This window comes from Mauremys mutica, chromosome 5 (assembly GCF_020497125.1).
Source record: "Mauremys mutica isolate MM-2020 ecotype Southern chromosome 5, ASM2049712v1, whole genome shotgun sequence".
NCBI classification, from domain to species: Eukaryota; Metazoa; Chordata; order Testudines; family Geoemydidae; genus Mauremys; species Mauremys mutica.
This window is the reverse complement of record NC_059076.1, coordinates 118,454,235-118,473,061: the sequence shown is the minus strand read 5'-3', so window position 1 is coordinate 118,473,061 and position 18,827 is coordinate 118,454,235. Positions and strand designations below refer to the sequence as shown.

The following is an 18,827-nucleotide window of genomic DNA, read 5'->3' as shown; positions in this document are numbered from 1 at the left end:
TCTCTGTGCCAGCTGATCTCCATTTGCCAGAGGCTACTTCATATCATTTAGCATTCCTCTGTGTCATGGGACTCCTCAGCGACCTCTTTTGGAGAGCTCTCCAGCTGCGTTGTGCTGCTTCAGGGCAAAGCAGCCAGAACAGACGCCAAGGATCTAGGCCTGAGCGATTAAATAGGCCTTAAAACTAGCCCTGAAGGTCATTGACTCAGATTCAATTTCACACTAACGGGGAAGTGAATTTCAGAGTCAAAGGTAAAGCCAGGCTCAGAGTACCCTCTCTTTCAGCTCCTCAGAGTTCAAATATGGGCTTCTAGCTTTAGTGTTTCATAGGATCTCATCTGCTCTCTCTATCTGTCCTAAATTAGGCCTTTGAGGGTTAAGTGCTACTACATTTTTAAGTCCTGCTTAAGCACAGAGGAGTTCTGTCATTCATTATTATGGTTGCAGGATCAGCCTTCTCTGATAAAAAGCATCACTTTTTCCAATTAATGCACTGAGGGTTTGTCAGCTCTCTTTCTCAGGCATTATCAGGTTTGCTGTATATTCTACAATTTCATCTTGCTTTCTCCTTGATATTTCTACTGCTTGCCTGTTAAATAGGAGTCTCCTTTAACTATTCTTCACTGAAGTAATCAAATGGAGCATGCATGACTCAACAGTTCAATCAAAATGTATGTAGTTTTCAATGTGGAAAGCTAGTTACTGGATATAATTAGGAACAAAGATGAGTAACAAAGCTTTTTTGATTGCCTGAGATAGAGAAATAAGAAGGGAACTTACAGTGATACTACTACTACTAATTAATTATAAAAAATTAAGCAAATTTTGATAATAAAAACATAGGTCCCAGTTCATCAAAACTCTTAAGCATGTGCTTAAGTTTACAATGCAACTTAAGAGCTTTTCTGATTAGGGATGAAATTACTCACTTGCTTAAAGTTAAGCATTTGCTTGAAATGCTTTGCTGAATTGGGGCTATAAAGATTAATCCCCTTCTCTCGCTAACCAAGTGAAAAGCAGCAAAGGACCAGCTCCTGCTTAATATTAGTGGGTGTTTTCTGTGCACAAGGAAAGTAGGAATGGGCTCAAAATACCATCTGCTCCGTTCCATTCTACTGCATGTTTTTCAATAAGGTTGACGATACAGGAATGGAACAGCATTGTGAAAAGTGTGTAACAGTGGATGAGAGTGGCATTGACTAGTCTATGAGGAAGCCACAATTTGGGCCTATAACAATTCTAACCATATTGGCCATTCTGTGTGGTGTCAAGAGCTTTCTGAAATTCCAGATTTGGAGTGGTTGCCAGGAAGTTCTGGGTCTGTCATTATCTGGCAATGAAATTGCACTTGTTCATAACAGTTGCCTCTAGCTGTCTCCGCCCTCCCCGCCCCCCATTCCTTTCCTCCCTATGATTGGAGGGCTGTTACTTGGCCACTGCACCTTGAATGGTCCCTTGAAATATGTGTTAACTATTTATGCTAAATAATCTGTTTCATCTGTTAGTTAGCTGTGACATTGAGTATGTTTCCCAGACCCGAAGAAGAGCTCTGTGTGAGCTCAAAAGCTTGTTTCTGTCACCAAAAGAAGTTGGTCCAATATTACCTCACCCACCTTGTTTGTCTAATATCCAGGACCAACACTGCGTACATTTGCTCATAACAACATTTTAGACTTGGTCAGTTCCATTTTATTTATAATGCCCCATTGAGAGCAACTGGTTCACCTCCCTTTTATTTTGTCCAGGTCTGCAAGCCTATTTGAACATTGTTGTTAAGGATATGATATTTCTGGAATAAAAGGAGGGACAGACATAGCATGTCAGTTTCCATATACCCTCTAGAATTTATACTATTGAAGGTGTGCACGTAGTACCCTGTTCCTGGTTTTTGTTGGAGAGGTAAAGGTAGCTTACCACTGCTAGGACCATGCTATGTCAGTGGTTTAAAAAGCTGTTGGACAGAAACATCTTGCTGCATTAGTTTTATGTTTTCTCTCTAGGACCTCCTGCTCCAGTTGATTCGGTCTATATTATTAAAGCTGTGGGAAATAGCAGCATGATGATTGGCTGGGAGAGACCCGTGGTAGATGAATTAGGATGTAGCAATGGAACTTTCATTACAGGATACAGGGTATGTTTAAATACCAGGTAAAACACTACATAAAATGCTTTATGCCATGCTAAATAGGAAACATTTCTTAAATATTCCTGAGTAGTTTTTTTCACATGCGTAATTTTTTTGTTTCAAATACTCAAAGTGTTAATATTTGGATGCTACCTAGTATAGCACATTGATTTGTAAACACTCAATAAAATCCATAAAGTCATTTTTTATTACAAAGGCATATCTTACACTCTTGTTCAACGGATATTGACACAAAAGCTACTGAGTTTAATTTAGAAAAAAAAAAGTAGAAATAATATCCTCTCCTGTAGTAGTCTTGATATTGCTTAAATATCATAACATTTTAAAATGACATTTAAGAGTATTTCTTTTTCAAGGGTCTAACTAAACTTAAAATTCCCATTTAATGAACCTAGAAATAGTGAGGGATCATTATTAATTGCAGAAGTTTAGGTTTCAAATTCTTCATTTTGTATCTTCTGCAATGCTTGTGAAAAGCTCGTTGTCTGTGCTTTGCAGATACATTAATGGAGCCTGATTCTGCTACACTTACATTGGGTTTGCTGAATATTTCAATATCTGTCTATTGTAGGTATTTTTATAGCCCCCCTTTACTCACAATCTTTAATGTATTTACCCTCATAACACCCCTGTGAGGTGGGGCAGTGCTATTATCCCCATTTTAGAGATGGGTAACTGAGGTACAGAGAAGTATACTAAGTGACTTGTCTTAATCACATAGGAAATCTGTAATAGATGAGGGAATTGAACCTGGGTCTCCTAAGTCCTTGCCCTAACCACTGGGTCATTCTTTGAATAGGGCTAGTTGAGAAGTGAAGGACTACTCAACATGAGTAAAGGTATCATAATCTGGCCCATAATAATGCGGGAAATTGATTTTACTTTATTTTTAAGTTAATTTAATTTTTGTACAAGGTGCCAGATTGATAGCCCTGAAGATAGAAATCCTTTATATATCAGCAGAGCAGATCAGCTGTACAGTGCAGGCTTCTCCAGACCTGGAAGGCAGGTACTTCTCAGGGAAACAGGGTACTTCAGTCTCCACACTCCAGTTCTTTGTTTTTCTCTGGATGCTGAATTGCCACTTGTTGTGATACATTTTGCCTCTCTCTCTAACTCATTTCAGGAGAAGGAAGATAGCAAGTAGTTTTTCCCTTCATAATTCTAGGGTGCAAATGGCTCTAATCAGAAATATAAAATATGCTAATGCAATAAGAAAAATATTTCATTTGCCGTAATTATACATGGATATACAAGACATTGGTTGTCAATAACATGATGCTCTGCAATATAACATGCTACCTCAATCAGAGCATGTAACATTAATGTGAGTTACATGTCCAGAATAAGGGGTGAATATAATTTAATTATATTTGCCATCATTTGAAAAAAAAATGTTGAACTGTAACCTGGCAAGAATAAACTCAATTAACTATTATTCAATTATTTTATTTGGTATAAATTTGTATCTTTTTTCTTTAAAAAGCTATGAACAACTCCCCTTTGAAGTGACTTTTGGAAAGCCTATTCCAGTGTCAATTTGTGATTGTGTAATATATATCATCCCAGTTATATCAATGATTGATGCATTTAAGACCTGTGGCTGCATGGTATATTTTGTTCCCATTTTTTGTAGTTAAAATGGTATAATATTAATAATTCTCCTACATCAATTATATGCTTAATCAGTTTTGAAAGAGATGCTGTCCCTGCCTTCCCATCTCCCTTTACTGTAGTCTCTGTGAGAGTAATAAGTTATCACACATTTCTTTTATTCATGCATGCACCTGAATTCATGTATATATAGGCTGAGCTCACTGATGAATTTTTAAAGGGATGCGATTGCAATCTCCTAACCAAGGACTTGATCATGTCTTATTAAAGACAATGGTAAAACTCCTCTTGATTTCACTAGGAGCAGGTGCAGTCTCCAAAGTACAGTAAGTGTATAGTTTGCAGGCTTATGGCAGATATAGGTATATATTTTTATATATGTGGCCTTTACTTGAAACTGCCTTAAATTGTACCTTACATGTGTCATAATTTTAAGGCAGTAGTTTTGGAATGCTATTTACATTTCCCACTTTACTATTGTGTATGTACTAGACTTTGGAAATTCTGGAAAAAAAAACCAAGAAGATTTTTTGTGTAAGGTCTTTGCACTGTGGTACTCCTGCGGGAACTCTGTGGCAAGTGCAAAACAATGCTCCAGACCCTGAAGCCCTTGCTCAGTGCTGTCTTTTGCTGAATAGCCCCTTAATCTTTGAATAGTCCCACTGAAATCAATTACTGCTTCTGGCGCATATGAGTGGCAGAACATGGCTTGTGGTCCTTACTTAGGATGCGTCTACACTGCGCTGCAGTGCAGACTATGGAGTGAATTGCACTGCAGAGTGCCGCAAATTGTTGCTCTCTAACTGACCTTTGTGGACACTGCTGGAGTGAACTAAAAGGTACCTAGATAATATTTTTACCTAGTTCTCCTTAATGTAGTCCTCTTTCAAACAGGACTCTGTTAACACGAGCTAGGAACTTTTGAATTTGCACCAGCAGCAACCACATAGGGCAGTTAGCGCACAGTGTGTTAGTGTGCACTGCAATTCACAGCCTCATAATCTGAACTGCAGGTCATTATAAACAAGCCCTTAGCCAGTGGTTTCAGTTGGTATTTGCTTGAATAAGAACTGAGGATCAGATTTGGAAAGGTATTTAGGTGCCTAAAGATGCAGATAGGTACCTAGTAGATTTTCAAAATTGCCTAGGAAGGTTAAGTGCATAACTCCCATTAAAATCTGGCCTGGAGTAAAATCGGTGCAAAGACTTTAGGATTTGGCCCGATATGTTTAAAGGCTGGAGTTTTTTTGCACACAAGTTACTCTTTCATAGACTAGTGTCAATGGCAGTTACCCATGTGAACACCCGCCATGTTGCCAGCATCATAGATCTCCTGTGAAATCATTGGCAGAGAGCCAGTATAAGGGTATGTGCCTCTTAATCTCACTTAATCAAGTCACCCTAAATGAAATGTAGTAAAATGTAAATCACTATTGAATAAGCATCTAAAAATTCACAGCTACAGTAGGTAAATTTCCAAATAGCCTCCACAACCTACATCAGGTAATTTAAACAAGCTATTTATTTTCTCGTTAACCTTTAACTGAAAATTATATTACACTGCAGATATATACAGATGGGGAATTTCACAAATCTGTTATGAGTTCAGCCTGCACTAAGGTAAGCAGAGTTTTTTTTGTGAAAAGATATTATTTGTTATCAGTGTTTAATTTGGAGAAACCATTGAGCTGCATAATTTTGTAGACAGTGCAGTGATGGGGAATATGTTATTTCCTTGATTACAGTGTAATTTTTGAAGATAGTGCTTCGTAGCATCATCCTTTTGCAGCAATGTAACTAATAGAAATAATCACTGGATGTTGTATTAGAGTGAAGATCAGGAACCTGAAACAAGATAATTGTACCTGGTATTACATGATCTCTTAAATCATTTGCCTGAAATTCTTTTGAGGATATGGTTGCTTGTTTTACCCGGTCTACTGGGTTGCTTATGGGTTGCAAGACACTGCAAGGTCAGTTCCCAGGACATCATATATGATGCGCATCATCAAGCACACATTAATTCCACCTGGAGTTTCTGTGCTTCTTTCCTATCACCTCTTGAAAATCTGCCATCAGATGCTTTGTGGCTTTTCATAACCACAGGTGAGATAGTCAGCTTCCTTCCACCAGCATGATTCCTGGCAGGGGCGGCTCTAGCAATTTTGCCGCCCCAAGCATGGCGGCACGCCACGGGGGGCGCTCTACCGGTCGCCGGTCCCGCGGCTCCAGTGGACCTCCTGCAGACGTGCCTGCGGATGCTCCACCGAAGCCGCGGGACCAGCGGACCCTCCGCAGGTCATATTAGGCAGTAGAGATTAGATAAGGAAAGGTACAGAACAAGTTAAGGAACTGGTACAAACTTATGGGTTGGATCTTAAGTGACATATAAGTTGCTTTCAAACTTATAAGCAACTGTGCTATAAATATAAGTGGTTCGAGGGACATATTTTGAAGTACATCTTCCATGTAATATGAACTACATGCTGTGAGAAACAAGCTTCTCAGAAGGATTAGTATGGTATCAATGCTTTCCTTTCTGTACTGTACTGCTTTGTCTGTAGACAATAAATTGACAACATTTGGTTATTTGGTCTTTTAAACATGTTTTGTAATGAACTCCAAGTGTAGTCAATCAATTGGAAATTCTTTTAACAGAACTGATTATGTGGATTAGTTTTTCTTAGTCTTCCTGTTTATGTATATACCACATATGTGTAGGTAATATGCATCAGGTAGAGGAGCGATGTGCTAAATTGCAGAGACATGTGAGAAATTAATTTATCATGCACCTTTGACTGCCTTGCCTGCACTCTACTCTGAGGGCTTATTTCAACATTCCAGACCACTGAACAACTTCAAACAGCTGCCATTAAAAAACAAAATAAGAAAACAACCTAATAGTTTCTAGCCCTAGAAGGGACTGAGATCACAGACTTGACTCCCTCTGAGCCCTTTACAGCTGGGTTCCCGGGGCCCACATATGACTCCCTCTGAGCCCTTTACAGCTGGGTTCCCGGGGCCCACATATGCACCCAGGCAGCCAATAGGTGCTTTCCCCTCCCACCAAAAGGGGAAGATGAGAAGGAGATAGTTTAAAATCTTTCTAAACATGTGTAAAATGTTTTCTTATGTAATGTGATATATACAGAATATGTGAACGGGGGGGATGGCGCAAAGGCTTTCTTGGGATGAGCTTGGGATGACCTGCATTACTCACGAGTGGTTTTGACACTCATGAGTAATGTGAGCATCCCAAACTTACGCTGCTTTATACCATTTCACCCTGTCCCATTGCCCCCTTATTTTACACGGGCACATGTGCACACACACTGGGCCAAATTCTTTGCAATGTAAACAGGCAAAACTCCATTGAAATCGAAGGCGCTTGTGCCCATTTGTACCAGTGGAAAATTGGCCTAATATGTGTTACATAAAGTTCTATATAAATAGTAGTATTGCTTTAATGTATGACTTAAGCTCATTTTAAAATGGAGATCTCTCATTTCAGACTATTTTAGAAAATCTGGATCTTTCTGTGCCATTTCAAATCAGCGTTCAGACTGTTGGTTCTTCTGGTTTGGTTTCTGAGAAGATGAATGTTCAATTTAGTTGTCCTTTAACAAAAAAGGAAGCTTCATCATTTGCCTCTAGTGATTACCCTGAAGACGAAAAGCCTGATGCCAGCTCCCATGAGGTAACAGCAACCGCTCTGTTATCAATGGAAAGTCTTATCCTCTGATCATTTCTGACTGAATACATTTTACTGTCCTCGTGACAAACACCTGTTTACAACTTATGCATGTTTGTGTTCTAATCAGTAGGCACCTGTCTGACAAACACCTGTTTACAACTTATGCATGTTCTAATCAATAGGCAGTTGTAATACCAAAGAACCTGTGGGTTATCAGTAATACACTGTACATCAAAGTAGTTCTACAGAAATGAAAAGCATTTTTCTGCTGCATTTTTAGTGAAGCATATAATGGCTGTTCATTAATATGTACCTTGCATACACACATTAGAGTTTCATTGTCTTAGAAAAGGAAATTTGTAATATAACTGTGGATGGAGGTGCTGCTGGAGCACAGTTGCCAACTTTCATGTGGTAAATAAGCAGCCCAACTTTCAGAATAAGCCAAAAATCAAGCTAATCCCATTTCAAAACAAGTCCAAACCAAGCCAATCCCTAAGAACCCAACACTCTATGTGACTAGATCTCCCCGGTGTGGCGTCTGGGATTGTGGTGGGCCTGCTGTGCACTCCTGACTCTCTCCCCCCGATGTCCCTGCTTCCTGGGAGCTGATAAAAAAAGGAGCAGTAAGCTACAAGCCAAACAAGCTACAAGCCAAAAACAACTAGCTAACAAGCAATTTACAAGCCAATTAAGTCAAAAACAAGCCCAGTTTCTGCTTTTTTTTTTTTTTAGCGGGTTTGGCATGTCTGTGCTGGAGTTAATTTAATGATGAGGAAAACTGGGATTGTGAGTATCTGCAGAGCTAGCTTCTTGTCCGTCCCAACTGTGGGGTAAAATTAGCCGATTGGCTTAAAAGTGAGACTGGTTAACTCTGGTATTGACCAATAAAGAGTAGATGATCTATAGTGTAGCAATAAGGGGTATCTTGGATCAGTGACAATGAATAGATTGAATTCAATATACCATAGAGAGGGTTTATTAGTAAGGAGCTGTATGAAGGTATTCAGCTATGGGAAAGCACAGCTAGAGAAATTAAGATTGTTAATGTTCAAGGTCCCATGGATTAGAAATATAAGGAAATAAAAGTTTGGAGTATTTTGGGAAACACTGTAAGTAAAAGATGCACAATAGATTTCTATCTCACTGAGGAAGAATGTAAGTAAAACCATAATACACTTTATGCAGAGAGGAGATTAAGGTTGGCCTTGAGGTTAAGGTGTTAGTAGGTTGCAGAGTTTGGATCCAGATTTGGACCTGAATCCAAATTTTCCTAGTTGGCGTTTGTTGTTGGTGTTCCAGCTCAAGGCTACAGAAACACATACCCCAAACATCAGAAAACTCAGGCTCACCCAGCTCACGAGGGCAGTAAATTGGGGAGTCAGAGACCCTCCCCAAGAATGTCTTGCCTTTAATTCCTAGATGTTGAAATCTGGGGTTGGAAGGGGGTTTTGTTGTGAATCCTTCACATGGCACTATTTGAGACAATAAGCAGCTTACCTTGCTCAGATTTTCCTTCTTTCCCTGAATGATTCTGCATTATATACATCCCAGAATGAAAATGGAGGCAAAGTGTGAGTGTGCTGTTGTGTGAACACAGTACAAAGCATGCAGGCTAGCTCTAATTCGACATACTTTGTCAAAGCACGTAGCTTGCATAAGCTTTCCTCTTGCTTAAGGGTTATTTTCAGGGCTTCACATAAATATAAGATAATCATGAGAGGTGTGTTAGCTTAAAAGACTATGTAATGAATTTTGACTTTTTATGAATGCATGACATGATAGTGAGGCATAAGGGCAAGTTTTACAGAGTGCAGCATGATTAATTGTTCAGGTGTGAACATCCTTTACAAGGTCCCCTTTCTTGGTCCTAGCTTTCCTTTAGAAAGAGAATCCTCCAATTTATCACTCATCGACCAACATCTCCCCTTATCAGCTATGTGTGCACGCAGAGTGCAAATATGATGTACTGTCCAATTTATTCAATCCTTCAATTTATCACTTACAGACCAACATCTCCCTGTATCAGCTATGTACGCACGCTGAGTGCAAATATGATGTACTGTCCATGTCTCCATGTAAATTAAAATGATCACCTAAAATGTAATGCAAACATCCTCATCTAAACCTTGAGCTTTCTTTATTTTTCTCCTTTTAGATCGGAAAGATAAAACTGTCATTTGTCATTTATAACAAATTTTGGGCTTCAGCATACTCAGAAATCTGATAGTAGAAACAAAGGAAAACAACCTTCTCATGGGCAGATAAGATAGGGATTTCTTTCTTAGCTTCACTTGCTCAGCCCATTTATGTAGCTGAATGATAGTTAAATGGAACTATCCATTGCATTCTGGCCTGTTCTCACTAAACTGGGAGCATGTACTGATTACGTTGGGTCACTCATTTCACATGGTAAATTCTGAATAAGTACTTATAGTGTTTAAGTCTGTTTAAATATAAAGTTTATTCTTCTCATTAAACCAAATCCCTTGGCATCAGCCTCTGATAAATGTTTGCATATGTTAGAATATAAGAATGGCCATAATGGGTCAGACCAATGGTCCACCTAGCCCAGTATCCTGTCTTCTGACAGTTGCCAATGCCAGGTGCCCCAGAGGGAGTGAACAGAATAGGCAATCATCAAGTGATCCCTCCCCTGTCATCCACTTCCAGCTTCTGGCAATCAGAGTCTGGGGCACTCAGAGCATGAGGTTGTAAGCTGACCATCATTGATGGACCTATCCTCCATGAAATTATCTCGTTCTTTTTTGAACCCTACTATAGTTTTGGCCTACACAACGTCCCCTGGCCACGAGTTCCACAGGTTGACTGCCCATTGTGTGAAGAAGTACTTCCTTTTGTTTGTTTTAAACCTGCTGCTTATTCATTTCATTGGGTGATCCCTGGTTCTTCTGTTATGTGAAAGAGTAAATAACACTTCCTTATTATCTTTCTCCACACAAGTAACGATTTTATAGACCTCCATCATATCCCTTCATAGTCATCTCTTTTCGAAGCTGAAAGTCCAAGTCTTTTTAATCTCTCCTCATATGGGAAGCTTTTCCATTCCCCTTATCATTTTTGTTGCCCTTCTCTGTACCTTTTTCAATTCTAATATATTGTTTTTGAGATGGGATCTGCATGCAGTTTTCAAGGTGTGGGCATATCATGGATTTATATAGAGCCATTATATGTTCTGTCTTATTATCTATCCCTTTCCTAATGGTTCCTAACATTCTGTTAGCTTTTTTGAGTTGCACATTGAGTGAATGTTTTCAGAGAACTATCCACAGTGACTCCAAGATCTTTCTTGAATGGCAACCGCTAATGTAGACCCCACCATTTCCCGATGTATAGTTGTGGTTATGTTTCCCAATGTACATTACTTTGTTTTTATCAAAATTGAATTTCATCTGCCATTTTTTTGCCCAATCACCCAGTTTTGTGAGATCCCTTTGTAACTAGAGATGTAAATATCAGATAAAAAAGTTAACTGGTTAAACGATTAATGGTTAAGGTCCAGTTAATGGTAAGCCTAATGCTTTCCAGTTAACCAATTAACCTTTTACATCCCTATTTGTAACTCTTCGCAGTCTTCTTCAGACTTAACTACTGTGACTAATTTTGTACTGTCTGGAAGTTTTGCCACCTCACTGTTTACCCCTTTTTTCAGATCATTTATGAATATGTTGAACAACATTGGCCCCAGTACTGATCCCTAGGGGTCACCACTATTTGCTGCTCTCCATTCTAAAATCTGACCATTTATTCCTACTCTTTGTTTCCTTTTAACCAGTTACTGATCCGTAGGAGGATCTTCCCTCTTATCCTATGACAGCCTACTTTGTTGAAGAGCCTTTGATAAGGGACCTTGTCAAAGGCCTTCTGAAAGTCCAAGTACACTGTATCTACTGGATCCTCCTTGCCCACATGTTTGTTTGACCCCCTCAGAGAATTTCTATTTACAAAAGCCATGTTGACTCTTCCCCAACAAATTGTGTTCATCAATGCGTCTCATAAGTCTGTTCTTTACTATAGTTTCAACCAAACTATGAGCCCTAGGTCTGACCACCTTCGTCCCAATCCACAACATATGCAGGAAATTTTGTACTCTGCTTGCCTCTAGCCTGTGCTATCAGTCATTTATATCCATTAACATTAAAGTCACTCACAATATTTTAGCTGCTTACCATTTTTGGTTTAGTACTTGAAGCTTTCAAAGATGGTGAAGCTCAAAGCTTTCAAAGGTGTACTATATATATATATATATATAGTACAAATATATGCAGTACAAATTGTAAATGAACTAAATGGTACCATAGAATCTGTATGGATAGAAATGTCATGCCTGACTAATCAGAATATAGCAGTAGGGGTACACTACCAACCACCTGACCAGGATAGTGATGGTGACTGTGAAGTGCTCCAGGAGATTAAAGAGGCTATAAAAATATTGAACTCGATAATAATTGGGCATTTCAACTATCCCCATATTGACTGGGTACATGTCACCTCAGGAAAGGATGCAGAGATAGTTTCTTGACACCATAAATGACTGTTTCTTGGAGCAGCTAGTCCTGGAACCCACAAGAGAAGAGGCAATTCTTGATTTAGTCCTAAGTGGAGCACAGAATCTGGTCCAGGAGACGAATGTAGCAGAACCAGAAACAGAGTCAAGAGTCAAGCCAAGGGTCGGAGATGGAGTCAGAAGTCAAGCCAAAGGTTGGAATCAGCATCTGTTGCCATGGGTGGGAGCATATAAGTAGGGATTTGGAACAGGATGGGACAGGTCCAATGTAGCAGCCAGCCAGGGATTCCCCTAGTTTCTGAGACAACTTCCTGTGCCTTCTTTCTGGCTTAAATAGTGAGTCTGAGCCAATCAGAGAAGCTGGATATCTCTTCCAATCAAGAGCTTCATAGGCAGTGCCTCCGGTGAGCTAGGGTCCACTAGCCCACACTCATCCTGGTACTTGTATGCTGATAGATGGTGGCTGCAATATGAGGATCCACATTCAAGACCCATGATCCCTGACAGCATAGTTCTGATATGCACCTCAGTGCTGACCTGCAGTATCCCCATTAGCCCAGTGTGCGAGTAAGAAAAGACCATCATGCTGAACTGGCTGCTGGTTTCATAATGTGGACAAAGTGAGACAACAAATTCATGTGTACTTATTAATCTTGTCTCTCATGCTAATGCACTTACCCTCTGTGCCACCCAATAGTCCTTCAAGCCCTTTGTTCCAATTGTTTGGCTTAGAATTGTAGTCATTTTAGAATATTGTGACTGCCTGCTTTTTCATTCTCCCATCATCATAGTATCTAAGCATCACTAGTCCATGCTAAAGGGGAAAAGGGTACACAGTGAGGTCTATGGATTACTGAGTGCTAGAGCCAATGTGAGTGAAATAATTCTCCCCACAGGGCAGTGTGGGACAGTGTGTAACCTGTACTGGCCTGGTTTCTATTATCCAGTAATCCCCAAATTTCACTAATCCTCACTAGTGCTCCAGTGCAGACTCCTGAAACAAGGCTTACTTCACTGCTCTACATGCTGTGGGCGTGAAGGGAGACCTACAGATGATGTCAAAAGAGACCACCCAGTTGATGTCTAGGAAGCCTTTTAAAAAGGCTCCTTCTTCCTCTCTCATCCTCAGCAGCAGGCAAGCCAGTACCTTTAATTATAGTGCTCTCCAAAATTGCCTCTTCAGTTTCAGTTTTGCTGCTGCTGCTGAAGAGCATCTTGTTGGGCATGGGAAAACATGTTCCTGTGAGATCTGTCCAGAGCGGCGCATGAGATTAATGTAATCATGCTAGTAACATGAGACAGGAAGTGCAAGTGACCATAAAAAACAAACAAACAGTGAAACTGAATATACACAAAGTGTTATTATCCAAAGTAAATACTCTGGAAAAAAAGAAATATATTTTTATTTTCAGTTACAGTAATTGTAAGTGTTCTTGTAGCAATAGTAGATAGCAAATTTCCAGATGGGAATGTGATTTTTCCCTTTCATGTGTGCCTGACTATGGGCTAGATGTACAAAGGTATTTTAGTGCCTGAAGATACAGAAAGGTGCCTAAGCAAGTTAGGTGCCTAAATCCCATAATTCTTGAAGTCAGTGGCAGCTAGGCACACAGTCTATACGGACACTTTTGAAAATCCCACCAGGTGCCTGTTACCTGAGAGTCCTTTCTACCTCAGTAACTGACCACTTCACCACCACTGTGCTTTATAATATATTCACAATCAGTAGCAGGCTTCCCCAATTGCTTCTGGGGAAGGGTACAGTAGCAGCAGCCTATTTCTGCCTTCCTTCAGGCTCCCTGCTCTCCTCAGCACTTCCTTCCTGTCTGCTTATATAGTCCTAGCTGCTGGAGATACTTCCACCCAACAAGCCCCTCAGTTTTATCTCCACTCCATTAATTGGCCTCCTCTGCCAACTGCCTGTCTTTCAATGAGAGCTCAGTTTATGTAAACTGGTGGGGATTTGAGTGACAGGGTGCTGTTAGCTTCGGACTCAGCACACCCCATTACAGTACCTCTCTGCATCTTTAGGTGACTTTCTAAATCTGACCCTAAAGAAATAAACTCATTTTGATGCATCTACAGGTGAAACACAATTGAAAATGGACCTGATAAATGATTAACTTTATGAAATGAACAAATTTTCCTTGCACCTAAATATATGTAATAAAACAGGAAAACTCTTTAAATACATATAAATGCTACAGCCATCTTAAAGTAATATTTATGTATTTATTCTTTATAAAGTGCAAAAGGTGTACTTGATACTTTACAGATAGGTATGAAGACAAGATCCCTGCCTTAATAAGCTTATAATCTAAATGAACTATGGTTATTTTGGGGGCATGAGGTTTTATTTGGTGTTAATACTTCATTGTCCCCGATATTTAACTGTATATTGTTAATAATTTTTCCCAAAATGATGGTCAGAGCCTTCTCCCATCAAAATCAATGGCAGAGCTCCCATTAGCTTCAACAGGGCAGGATAAATACCTGAATGCACAGGCAAATTTACTCTTTTGCCATCAGTGCTGTCAAGCTGCAGTCTTATCCTTTGACATCAGCAGAGCTTCTTGAGTGAATTACAGCTTGGTTTTAACACGAAAAGCATTTATTACCCTCTATTTATTATGAGTGGAGATTCTTCTTTGATTGGCGATAAAAAAACAAAGATTAACAAGCTCTATTTTGGACATTTGCAACTAGGTTCAATATTCTTTTGTTTAACACAGAGACTGAATTTTCTGGTTTATTTGTCATTCTTCACCATGTCTATCTAATGCATACTCAGTCTTCCTCTGTTTCTTGTTCCTTGCAGTTTGGTGTGTATCACCATGTATGGTATAATTTCTGGGTCCATTCTTGACACATGTCCAAAACATTGCAGTTGTCTTTCTTTTATTTTCTGTAACAGCCTTATTTTTTGCCCTAGCTGGTTTCTTATCTCTTCATTTTTTATTTTCTGTAGTCTCGAAACCCTCAGTATTCTCCTCAGCCAGTTCATATCTGTAATCAAAATCTTTTGTTCCTCAGTTTTCCACATACTCCAGCATTCCAATCTATACAAAAGTATTGGCATGACAGTTGTCTCATGTATGCTGATTTTTGTTTTTAGCAACATGTTTTTAGCCTTCCAGATTTTGCAGGTTTCCAAATGCAGTAGCAGCTAAACCAATTTTTTTTATGTCATTTTAACAATTCCCATTCTTCAGTACTATTCCTCCAAGGTACATCATTTTTACATGTGTTTATCCTTTCCCTCTGAGTTTAATTTCACCTTTTTCTTTTGTCTTTCAATTTTTGTAATTTGTGTCTTCCCTGAGCTGATCTTCAATCCAGATTTTCTGCTTTCCCAATCTACCTTATCAATTATTCTCTGTAAATCTTCCTCGGTCAATGCTCTGAGGTCAATATTGTCTGCAAATCTAAGATTATGATCTCTCCTACCACATAATATGACTTCTCCTGTTTCATCTGTCAGTGCTACAGCCATTACTGCTTCCTTCACCAAGTTGAACGAATCTGGTGGTAGCATGCATCCTTGTTTCACTCTTATGGTCATCCTGCAGCATTCCATTGGCTTCTTGTCTACTCTTGCCAAACTCACTGACTTGCTGTAGATGTCTTCTAACAGCTTGATCAAATTTTTGGGGATGCCATATATTCTCATAACTTGCCATAACCTTTTCTGCCAAATGTTGTAAAAAAACCTGTCTGAAGTATATAAAGTTGTTCTGTGTACTTCTCTGATAATTGTCCTCTCACACATAACTGATCTATTGTACTTCATCCTGGTCTAAATCCAGCTTGTTCCTCTGCAATTGCTATTTCCATATACCTCTTCATTCTCCTCTGCAACATCTTGGTGAATTCTTTTCCCGGCATGCTTAATAAGTTGATTGCTCTCCTTTTTAATAGATCAGTACTATTATTGCTTTCCCCCATGCGCTCAGCACTTGCTCTTGTTTGTAAATCTTCTTGAATAGCTTGTGCATTGCCTTTACCATAGGTTCCCCACCTGCATGCAGCAGCTATGTGGTTATGTTGTCACTTCCCAGCACCTTTTTCCTTTTCAAACTTCCTATTGAGATCTTTACTTTTTCTTCTAAGAATTCTGGCATCTGCTCTCCCTCATTTGTTCTGGGAAGCTTCTCCAGGACTGTTTCATCTACTGTGTTCTGCACAGTTTATAGCTCTTCAAAATATTATTTCCATCACTTATTCTTTACTTGTTCATCTTCAGTTATTTGTCTGAATTTGTCTTTCACCGCCAATATCTTCAACTCATATGTTTTTACTCAGTTCACTTGTGTTGCATTTCTCTTCATGTGTTTTTTCTGCTTCTCTACATTGTTCACTTATCCAGTTATTTCTCTCTTCCCCCCCTCCACACTTCACTTTCTGCTTTCTCTCTCTGGTCAGCCTGTTGTACTCAGCTCTTATGTCCTCCTTTTATTCTCATTCATCTTATTACACTTGTCACTCAGCTACAGCACTTCATCCATTGTCCACCTTGGTTTCTTCATTTTGGCCTTGTAGCCCAACACTTGTTCAACTGCTCTGAAAATCCCATTTTTAAACTGTCCCATGTCTTTTCAATGTTCATTTCTTCTTTCACCAGATGTGTGATCTTTTTCCACATCTTCTTTGTATTCTTTCCTGAAATCTGGCTCTTTCAATTTGTCCCCTTCACAGATCTTAGTTCTTGGCACTTTTTTTATTGCTTTCAGCCTCAACCTTATTGATACCAGCACTAACTTATTATCTGATTCGACATTGGCTGCAATGATCTGTACAGAAACACACTTGATTTCCATCTGTGATTCACAAATACAAATTCTACCATGCGTTTCATTTGCCCATCAGCAGATATCCATGTCCACTTCTTCTGCACCTTTCTTTGTTGAAATAGCATGTTTATTATCACCAGGTTGTTGCTTAAGCAGAAATTTAGTACCCTTTCTCCTCTTTAGTTTTCTACCCCTAGTTCATACATGCCTATTATGCTAGCCCAGGCATTCCAGTCCAATTCCAGTTTTGCCTTAAAATCTCCCATCACCAATAACTTGTCTTAAAACTTCCTGTATTGTTTTCTTTACATTGTTATAAATTTTGTCAATTTCTTTGGGTTCCGCTACTGTCAGCACATATACTTGTACTATTGTAACTGCACCAGATTTGATTCTGAATCTCTCCTTCAACATACAAGGAAATATTGGGTTAAATGTCATAAGAGCCTGGCTTGCCTTCAGTTTTCAGAACCAATGCAAGTCCATCCTGGTGTCCATCATCTTCTCTTCCCGATGTCAATATCCTATGTTCATCATGGTAGAATTTTCCTTTACCTTGTTTTGCATAGACCGATTGATTTCCCACTAATAACTTTTCAACTCATGCATCATTACTGCAAGTGCCTCAGCCTGGTAAAATCTTACATCATGTAGTTCCATGTTATGTTTGTATTTGTTCTGTTCTCATACTTTTTGACCCGACCTTTCTTTATGATCGGTGAAAGTGGCCTTTGTTTCGCCAGGTGATGACCAAGCCAGCATCCTCTTCTTTCGTTTTCCAGTCTTCATTCTGTTTCTATGGTCCAATATTTGCCATGTGTTCAACCCTGACTCCTTGGCTTTGTGGTTGATCAGTCACATGTATTGTAATCTGTCTAGAACACTGCTCTAAGCTATCCACTAGCTTACTCCAGCACCATTTCCACCAATGTTTATACTTTCAAAATTGTTTTGCTGGCTTCACCAAAGTGTGTTTGTGTGTGTGTGTGTTAGCTGTTCAGCAGCTGTGTGGAACAATCTACCACGTAAAATCTTTTTAGTATGTGACACAAATGTCTTTTTAGTATGAGGAAAGAGCAGCAGTGCACTTGGACAGTCAGCCATTCTTTGCTGTGTGTGGCTGGTGAAATCAAATGGGTATGTTACACCAGCTGTGACTGACTGCAGACTAAGGCATACAAAGTTATCATGGGCTGACTGTTGCATTGACTAGGCTGTCCTTTCTGTATAGCCTACTTGGTGTAATGGATGAAATGAGACTCTAAGAAGACTAAAATGGAAAAACACACACACACAGTACACTAGCTATTAATTTACAAAACTAGCTACTAGCAAAATAAAGCCACCAATGATGGATGACAGAGCTGAGTTATTTGTGCCCTTTTTGGTCCAACTTTCCATACTCCCTTAAGCATCTGCCTGCTGCACATTACTCCAAGAGCAAAATACAGTTTGCCTTTTACATATTTGAAGTCAAAACTTTAATGATAGGATATTCCTGCAGTGGGACTAATTCATCCATGATGTGTAGCTGCACTGACTTCAGTGGGGTTACACCAAGCATGGATTTGGCCTAATGTGTTTTAAAGCTGTGTTTATAATATATCTGAATCCTTGGACCATTAATCTTTAAAGTTTCCCATTCATGCCCATAAATACATTAACTAACAGCTCTTCCTAGCTAGCTTGATTATGCAGGTCACATACAGGTTGCTATAGTAACCCTGCAAGCCAAGAGAGGGATGAATAATATATATATATATATATATATATAGGCATACACTCCCTGATTAATGTTAAGGGCAGGTAAATCATTGGATTAGGCCCTTGGCTTGGCCTGCATCAGAGAGAGCTTTGAAAGCTAAGATTTTGTGTGGCTGTTTATGTAGGACATGGTACTAATTACAAAGGTGCCATTCATTGAAGTGTCCTAGTGTTATGACACATTGTTAGTTTGTTGCAGTCTACAATTATATGTCCTTGGAAGATGATCCTAAAATTCACCTCAGGTGTGAACTTGACTTCAGGGAAGGAGATATTGTTTGGGTATATTTG

The 18,827-nt window shown here is 39.3% G+C and overlaps 1 protein-coding gene across 1 annotated transcript in view; it reads left to right on the top strand.

Annotated features, from left to right (window-relative positions):
* C5H4orf50 (chromosome 5 C4orf50 homolog) overlaps positions 1 to 7,502 on the top strand; it is a 64,763-nt gene extending 57,261 nt beyond the window's left edge. Inside the window, exons 16-18 of the mRNA XM_045018513.1 lie at positions 2,001 to 2,131; positions 5,327 to 5,380; positions 7,272 to 7,502. Of these exons, the coding sequence (XP_044874448.1) occupies positions 2,001 to 2,131; positions 5,327 to 5,380; positions 7,272 to 7,502 (416 nt within the window). The remainder of the gene's footprint in view (positions 1 to 2,000; positions 2,132 to 5,326; positions 5,381 to 7,271) is intronic.
* The last annotated feature ends 11,325 nt before the right edge of the window (positions 7,503 to 18,827 follow it).